The 9,233-nt window shown below is 35.1% G+C and overlaps 1 protein-coding gene across 1 annotated transcript in view; it reads right to left on the bottom strand.

Moving 5' to 3' along the window:
* Positions 1 to 3,415: 3,415 nt before the first annotated feature.
* The window catches only part of LOC134602285 (transmembrane protease serine 2-like), a 74,408-nt gene continuing 68,590 nt past the window's right edge, over positions 3,416 to 9,233 (bottom strand). Inside the window, exons 12-14 of the mRNA XM_063447025.1 lie at positions 8,285 to 8,427; positions 6,248 to 6,400; positions 3,416 to 4,643 (exon numbers count right to left, since the gene is read on the bottom strand). Coding sequence (XP_063303095.1) covers positions 4,632 to 4,643; positions 6,248 to 6,400; positions 8,285 to 8,427 — 308 coding nt within the window. The 3' untranslated portion in view covers positions 3,416 to 4,631. The remainder of the gene's footprint in view (positions 4,644 to 6,247; positions 6,401 to 8,284; positions 8,428 to 9,233) is intronic.

Raw genomic sequence — 9,233 nt, 5'->3', positions numbered from 1 at the left:
GTTTCGGGGGGAGGGAAGGTGGGGCAAAGAGACACACTGAGGGGCTGTGGGTCAAAGATCTATTCTAGATATCAGGCAGGGATGTCCAGATGTTAAATATTTTATCTCTCACTATTGTATGGTAAGCAAGTTTTCTGGGTATAAATACATGTGTCTGTTTCTCAGTAAAGTCAGCTGTGTTTCACCCTGTTGAAAATGGTGATATTGAGCTATAATCACTGAATGTGTACTGCTGGAAAAGGAGAGACATTGACTGACATACTCAAGCTGAGTACCGAGCTCAGTCACAATCCGTTACATTGCTTCAGTGCTTTCCTATGAGGAAGCTCTATTGCGTGCATGCATATTAGATTCCCCTATTGCGCAGACTTATAGTAATAGGGAAAGGGACACTATAGCCTTAACAATACAGTTTTGTATTCCTAACGCTGTAGGTTAATTTGAGCATATTTTTTTTTACCTTTTCTGTCATTTTCCTTTCTATGTAAGCTGAACACTAACACACCTCGTCTAATGATGTATATAAATATATGCAACTAGTTTAGTGAATACAAGGTCGTTCATCCCCAATCATTGTCTTGTAGAAGCAAAAATAATTTCTCACCTTACGGAGTATGTTTTTTTATAAGTTTAGGATTTTGAAAATAAACTTTCATAAGAAGGTTAACTTTAAATGTCACTTTAGTACAAAGCTAGCTCATTATGTGATCAAACAGAAATTTCACTTTTGATTGACCATTAGGTACCTAGCAAAATGTATAAGCATTTATTAATTCCAAGTCTATAAAAGGGCTTATTATTATTATTATCATGTATTAAGCGTCAATATATTCTGTAGCACTTTACAGTTATAGAATGAATAAGGTCCTTTTAAACTGATCTTCCAATCTAGAGATTTCATTTATATAAAAAAAAATCTATTCTTAAGGTGAGGGGGGCAGGGGGGGGGGGGGTAGGTAGGGACTTGGATGTTTTATGGGGTTGGCTAGGGGATTGGTAATCCATATCCACCTTGCCCATGGGTGGAGGTCAGAAGGGACGTTGTGTCTTCCCTTTGATATTATTAATAGGACTCCCACCGACCACCAATAAGTATATATATAAAACCACTTCAGTAAGATTCTGTTATTAAGGTATTAAATCTTGGTACTGAGGATAACTGATGAACACAAAGTTTGATCATAGATGTTTTTGGCTGCAAATATATAAATAAGTAATGATAAGAAAATGGTTTTGAAATACTGCTTTATGCAATACTAAAACCAAATTAAAGGGATGCACCAGATTCCTAAAGCATATCAGCTTGCTGAAGTGTTTAATGTGTGAAAAGTGTATCTTCTTTTTTCATTATAAAAAAAAACAGCATTGGTTGTTTTTGTAAAATGACATTATTAAAAAATTAACATTGTTACACCCCTTGACTGTCAATAAGACAATCTGTCATATTACTTCCTGGTAGTTTAGGTTAGACAATTGCCCAGAGCACCTGCCTTGCAAAGATTTCTCATTGAGTTGCATTGGGAAGTCTGTGATTGGACAGCGACAGAAAGTCTGGGCAGATATGCAGCTGTTGCAAATACATCAGTGATTGCATGCATGTTTACATTGGAGGTATATCTACTAAATTATTTTTTTATTATTATATTATTCATTGAGTGAGTGTCCTTTTAAATCAAAAACAGGAACAAGAAATGTCTGTAAATCTGAAAATGCATTTATTACAAATTATATACAATATACAATTTAGTAAAGCGTGTTATATACAATAATTACAAAAATTACAAATCTATACAGCATTGACGTGAATGAAACTATCAAATTGATTTTGGCACCACCGAAAGCAGCGTGCTTGAAGGTTTTATGATACATTTAAAAGTGGTCAAATCAGTCTTACTGCGCACGAGAGGTTATAGCATCCTAGAAATAATCATCTTGGTTAATCATTACATTTTATAAGTGTTCATTCTGGATAAACTTTTGAACTCAGTGGGTCCCATTAATACTTGCAAAACAGCAAAAGATCTTTATTAGATGCAATTAAAGCTGTCCTCATCTTGATTTCTCTGTTTCTCTCGATCAGCTCACTGGCGGATCTGGGGGGGGGGATCAGAGGGGACCGGAGGGGAGATCAGAGATCAAACTCCCCCAGTCCGCAGGCACCGTGCGGGCAGCTGACAGGGAGGGAGGACTGGGAGCTCAGCCTGCTGCTCCTCCGGGTCCTTCTCTCACAAGCACGGATCGTTGCCGCGGTTACCACGGCAATACTCCGGATCTCGCGAGAGTGAACTCTAGCCCTGGAGCCATGGGCTACAGAGCTGTAGTGGTTATTGTGCATGGATTATTTATTTAAATAATCTACAAGTGCCCCTCCCAAGATCAGGCTCTGGATCCGCCACTGGATCAGCTCGAGGTAGTTCTAATTATTTTATGCTTGTACAAGTCATTGTGCCATACAGCATATCCACTTCTTGTATGTAAACAAAGCGATGAGAAGCACATTAATCCTAACAAGTTATATTTACATAACATTTTCTCTTAGCCCTCATAGCCTATAATAAAACTCATCATTTGGCACATAATTTCCTAATATTGCAGATCCCAGCATACTGAAACATAACTCACTAATTCTGTGCAAATTGTAAACCCAGCAGGTCATTAATGTGCAAATTTACTATTTCAACAAATACACTCTCTGACAAGACATTTTGTATTTTTGTAACATCTTGTGTACTAACAGGTGGTCTACATATATATTTATTTGAGGGTAAAAGTATATTTAACCCCTTAAGGACACATGCCGTGTTTGACATGTCTTGATTCCCTTTTATTCCAGAAGTTTGGTCCTTAAGGGGTTAAAAAAACAAAAAACCTAAGAACTCTTTTGAATTATATTTTTTATAAAATGACTATATATTATGCATACCTATTATATCTAGAATATAGCACTGTATCACAAATATAAAAATAATATATACATTTCAGACAAAAGGTCTTTTACGTGACTATAGAAAGTATAAAATAGAAAGATTAATTATAATTTTGTTGGTTTACTATTAATGGTACATGTGTTTTTATTTATGCATTCAGCACAGCTATAGTTCTATGGGGAAAAAAATCTTTAAGGTGACACTCTCTCTTGAGTAGTTAATGTTACAGAGCATCATAAAAAAAATACTCAGGATTCATTTTTAAGATTAATATTCTTCCCACAAATATCTTCAATTGTGGGAAGAGTCCATTGGGATTCTGATACAGAGGCAGTTCAATGTATGTAAAATGATCTCTTCTTTAAAGAGATAAGGATACCAGATGTTCGTGAATTATTCATCCATGATGCTCAGTGAACCATGATGCTCACGTGAACCTGTGGGCTAGCTGACCATCATAGGAATAGTAAATACAAATGGAAGTGTGGTGTCAACCTTCTATTTTTATTCAACCGCATAATGTTTTCAGATCACTTATATATTGGCTCCGATGCCATATGATTTTATGAGTGTGCTATCGTTTTCACATTATTGCAATAATTTAATTTTCAACTACATCAATCTTGAGATAAAATATGAACACAGTGTACTCTCTTCCTAAAAGTAGTCAAAAGACAATAAAATAGTGTACTTCTTTAAAAGAAGTAATTAATGCCATAACCAATCCATAGAGTGTATCAAGTAAAATGACTAATCTACACATTTTCGACAAGTTCTGCATCCATAGAAATAGGACAAAGTGCATTCACACATTAACACAGGATAAGACAAGAATCAGAACTGGCGTCTTTAGTTAAAACTACATAACAAATAAACATTATAACATTATAAACATGTATTTACAAATTATGATGTTAGATATAAATAGGAATGAGTTTGATTCTCCATTTAAGGGATTTACCAGTGTAACAAGTGCATGTTTAGAACTGAATGGCTCTCCTTACGCACAGATACATTTGGGCTCTGTAGAATAAGAAATACTGGAGAACAGCTCTAAAAGTAGAGCAGTTGCCATGGAAACCAATGGATTGTTCCCGCAAATTTCTCTACTTTTAGAACTCTTCCTCTGAAATGTTCCTTTTTTTTTTCTTTTTTTTATAACAACCAACTGTAGCTATGAAATATTATCAATTTGCTGATTTGTTTATGTCACATTAACGGTTACCCAAAGAGTATCTAGAGTCTAGGGATCTTCAAAGTATGGCTGTTCTATCCTCTTAAAGCAGCATTAGAAAATGAAATCACATTCACCCATTAAAATCCAATAGGGGTCATTGATGGGCAGTTGGTTGGTTGACGCTGACCATCTTACAATCTCATGATCATAACATGTAGTCCATACAGCTGTGACACAGCAAGCCTCTTTCTTGATCTTTCTTGAGCTGGTCCTGTTGAAACCATAAGTAATTTGCCATCCTGGACACTCTTAACCATTTCAGAGTAAATTCCCAGGGATGTGCACTAAAAGTCGTTATGCAGTTCTTCTTGGCTTTTTTTTTGTTTTTTTTCAAATATTTTCTCCGTAATCATCAGTGCATGTTGTGTTTGATTTGTAATAAAATCAGTTGTTCCATCTCATTGGAACTCTTCTTCATTCATAATAGCAGTTATAAGGTAAAAAAAACATGAAATATTTGTGTGACATCATCTATATGTCTGTAATAAACAAAAAAATAATTAGGTAAAGGCTAAAGTTTAATAAAAATGTGCACACGCAAACTTTTCCATGCATAGTAATTTGCAAACATGTCCCAGGAACCCATTAAGGCCCTGATTTAATGTTTTTCAAATGATTTAACATTTGTGGATAAGCTTTGAAAATAATTCAATATTTTTAAAAATATTTTAGTTTTATATTTTTATTTATATTAATTGTATTTTTTTTTACATTTTAATATTTGAAAAATAGTTTCAAACGTTGATCCAAAACTATTACATTTGGAAAGCTTTAGCTAACAATTTTAAATTGGAGCCTTAATGTGTTTCAATCAAAAATGATTCCATTGTGTTAAAAAAAAAACTTTCAAATGATTGAACTACAGATGTCATCATTCAAGTCTACAGGATTTTTTGTAGATAAATCATTTGAAAAATTTTCTCTAACAGAATGGAATCATTTCTGATTCTAATTCAAACAAATTAAGTCCAATATCCTATATAAAACATATCAATATATAATATATAATCTAACTGTATAAAACAATATATAATCTAACAGTATTGACTCAATTGGAAAGCTTCTTGGATCAAATTGTATGGCCGTGATTTATTAATTTTGGATAGGCCTTTCAAATGATTTCATTTTTTGGGACAAACTTTTAAAATTATCAAATATTTTAATATTTTTATATTTTTTAATATATTTATATATTTTTTTATATATTGTTAGATTTTTATATATATTATTGATTTTTTTGATATTATAATATTTGCAAAAAAAAATATTTTAAAAGTTTACTCAACAATATTAAATCATTTCAAAAGCTCATCCAAAATATTAAATCAGCACCAGAGGTCATTTTAAATTTGTAAGAAAAAATAATTTAAAATAATTTATCTAAAAAATAAATTCCCATAGACCTTATGGTGACATTTGCAGATAATTCATTTGAAAAGTGTTCTCAGAATAATTTCTAATGCTGATACAAATGAATTAGATCAAGGTCATAATTATGTCTCCACTCCATCACTCACCAAAGAACTACATTATTTACTTTTGCAATCATATTTCTCAATGTTTTAGTACATTACCTCGCGCCTCGCCATTTCACAAATTACATTATAGTGACTATGACATGTTACTGCATTCATAATAATGCAGTGACCTTACAATACCATTTTTAGCTACATCATGTACAATTATGCTGGTAGGGAAAACTTGGTTGTAAGTTGTGGTAAGGTCAGGTTTCAGTAAAAAGGTTAGGGGGTGTTAGGGGAGGGCTAGGTTAAGGAGGAGGTTAAAGGGTGTAGAATTAGAATATGTATACGGTTAGGGCATTAGGGTATTAGGGATATGAACAGATGTTTTGACTTGGAAGTGACTTAGAGTTAAGGGGTGTCTGTCTGACAAATGCTATAGATATTAACTCTCGCAAGTAGATAAAGCTGACCTAACCTTAAGGTTAAACCTACTGCATGGGGTATACTTCTGTACCTCACATTATTACACCACCAATTATATTTTATTAAAGCTCGTCTAAATGGAGCTCTAATGATAGTGCAGTCGTTTTAGTGCAGTGATATTGTACCATATGTGTTACCTGCATCTGTAGGTATATCCATTCCAGAAAGACTGTAACATTGCCATATACTCCAGGTTTATTGACATTGGCACAGCCATTTCCCCAGCTGGTGTCACCCACAAGCCACCACAAGTTATTTGTTTGAGTGACCAAAGGACCGCCACTGTCTCCCTGTGCATACAAAATTTTAAAAAAGTATGTCAAATAAATGTCGGCATTTTTGCTGAGAACAGAGATCATGTCATCTATATGGACTTCTGGAATCATATAGGGCTTGTATCACTTTAAGACTGTGAAAGCAATCACTGTGTATTATTTTTGCAGAAATAACGTTAGCAAGATTCAGTTTAACTCAAGGGATTAAACTTTACTGATATAAGAAACAAAGTATTAGATCAGAGATATAGAAAAGTAACAGAAAACTGTAGCATACTGTCAGATGCAGAAAACTGGGAGACACTGCCCTTCATTCTAACTATATACATGCACTACAGCTCCCCCTAATGTTGAAATATGAAAAGCGTATTTATAATAGGAGGACTGCTGCTACAGCAGTAAAACAATTTTAGGCTTGCAGTTTGGAATATGAAGCAGCACATTTTCTTCCTGTATTTATAGGATCTAATCATTTGATGAAGTCTAATGCGAGAGACAGGAGAGATCATGGTGAATTTAAATATTAATTGACACTAGCATAGTACATGCACATGTTTGACTGTTTAACTGCCACATTGAAAATGTTAAGCAAACCACTTGTATTTTTAACAGTTCTGACATGGATTCAACCGCATAGTACTGGTCAGTTATTATATTGCTTCTTGGAGTTTTATAGATTTTATAGGCAACATTAAACAACTATAAATTGGGAAACAGACAAACAGACAAACCTATAGATTCCTATTATTATGTTATTAATTATATCTGCCATACAGAGAGCACTATACTTTTTTTTCTTTTATTATCGGCCGAGCCAGATCATCGCTGGACTTTTCACCTGCACTACTTGCTGACCAGCGTCACCCTATATATCCTTGAGTGGGGATCATTCCACTTCACGCATTTAATATCAGAGCTGGATTGTAGCTCTGAAAATTTTGAGTAATTTTCATTATCACTATTTTATCCCCTTTTACCTTGCTGACATACTGTACCATTGGGATTTTGTTTTCCTGCTTTTATCTTCACATATCATCACCGAACTACAAGTGCATAGGTGTAAAGACTGACATCATCCTCAAGCATCCTCCATACTTTGTGGAACTTACCACTTCGGACTCACTGTAGGACTTTGGACTATTATTTTATTATTATTATTTTATTTCTGCTTATTATTATTTTTATGTAAGTTAGGCGCACCCTTTTCATTTCTGTTCTCGTGTTTTATATTAATTATATCACTATCTATCTAATTATATTATGTTATATTATATTATATTATATTATATTACATTGTAAACTGCAGGGTGGACATAACGCATCTCCCAGTCATTGTAGACCCTTGAACCTTAAGGCTGGCAAAGTATCATGGGTGCAATAGTTCTGGGAGCTAATTAACTATTATCATTTATACACAGGTTGAAAATGTAAAATATTTTGTATTATCTCCCTGCATTGGCATAAGCCATTTTATAATTAATTAAATATCATAAAAACTGCATAGTAAACATAAACAAAATGGAAAGTTGGTCAGTAAGGAAAGGTACACTGAAGTAGAGGAACATCTCCCCATGATCACAGATACCTACAAGAAGAAATATGAGAACTTGAAATTAAGGAGAAAAGTGGGTAAGTCAGTGTGGAGAAAAAGAGGAAAAAAGAAGACGTGAAAGGTGGTTGCATCCTACTCAAACAGGGTTGGAGTGGCCCCAATAAAAAGGCAATAACAGATCATAGGAAGGAAAATGTCAAAGAGGCACTCTTAAAATAATAACTATGAGAAATCATGGGTATCGGCATTGGGAATGCCATGAAAATGGAAAGACAAATTATAAATGATTGGATGTATGTATACTTCTAGACAAAATCACTGATATGCCTTGATATTCAATGGCTGACCTGGCAAGTATCAATTCCTCCAGAAAGATAACCAGCGCAAATCATTGTGGAAGTAATAGCATCATTGTAAACAGAGGGTTTATTGCATGTTGTGGAGTCAATGAGTTTCACAGATGCGTCCCTTAAATAACTGGTAGATGACCCTGCAGATGGGAAGGGAAATCGATATTCAACATGGTTAGAAAAACAAAACAAAACAAAAAAATAATATTAATTTAATTGGGTAAACAAAGGGCCCAAGTAAATTTCTAAAAATATTTATCTAGAACTCTTTTAACAGATGGGTGACTGGTGGAGTGTTGATGAAATACCAATCACATCAGTCAAAATTGGACTTGGTAAAGGCAGGATATAATTTAAACAGTGACAGCTTTACATCACAAGCCGCTTTAGGTACAGCATTCTCAAGCAACCCCCAATTCTCCCCTTAAAACTAGTTTAAGGGGGGGCGTGGCTAGCCGAGCTGCATGGCAGACGTGTTTTCAGGGAGCTCCTGCCTCATCGCCTGGAAAAAGTTTGCATCTGCCGCAAAAAGAAGAGCAATCACCTGTAAATCAAGCCACATCAAGCGGGGAACCCCTCAACAGTAGAATGGGTAGAAAGAATAAAAAAATCGCCCGCCTGGAGAGCCCCTATCAGCCTGATATCAGGCGATCGTTCGAAAGGCCGCAACCGCATCCACAGCCTAAAATGGCGCCGGACAGGCCTCGAAGTTCCAGCGACTCAGACTCATCCGCAGAAGGGGAGAACCCTCAGGTCGCAAACCCGTCTGAATCGGAAACATCCGACCCTGACGACTCGCCTTCTACAAAGGGAGACATTAAAAAACTTCTCCTGGACCTAAGGGCGCTGTGGAAGGCGGATCTGACGGGGGTCCAAACTGAGGTAATGGGCGTCAAAGAGCGGTTGGACAAAGTTGAAACACAAGGGGGTGAAAGGGACACCCTGC

Source organism: Pelobates fuscus, chromosome 1 (assembly GCF_036172605.1).
Source record: "Pelobates fuscus isolate aPelFus1 chromosome 1, aPelFus1.pri, whole genome shotgun sequence".
Lineage (NCBI taxonomy): Eukaryota > Metazoa > Chordata > Amphibia > Anura > Pelobatidae > Pelobates > Pelobates fuscus.
The sequence above is the reverse complement of the archived record's forward strand: the minus strand, read 5'-3'. Positions and strand labels throughout refer to the sequence as shown.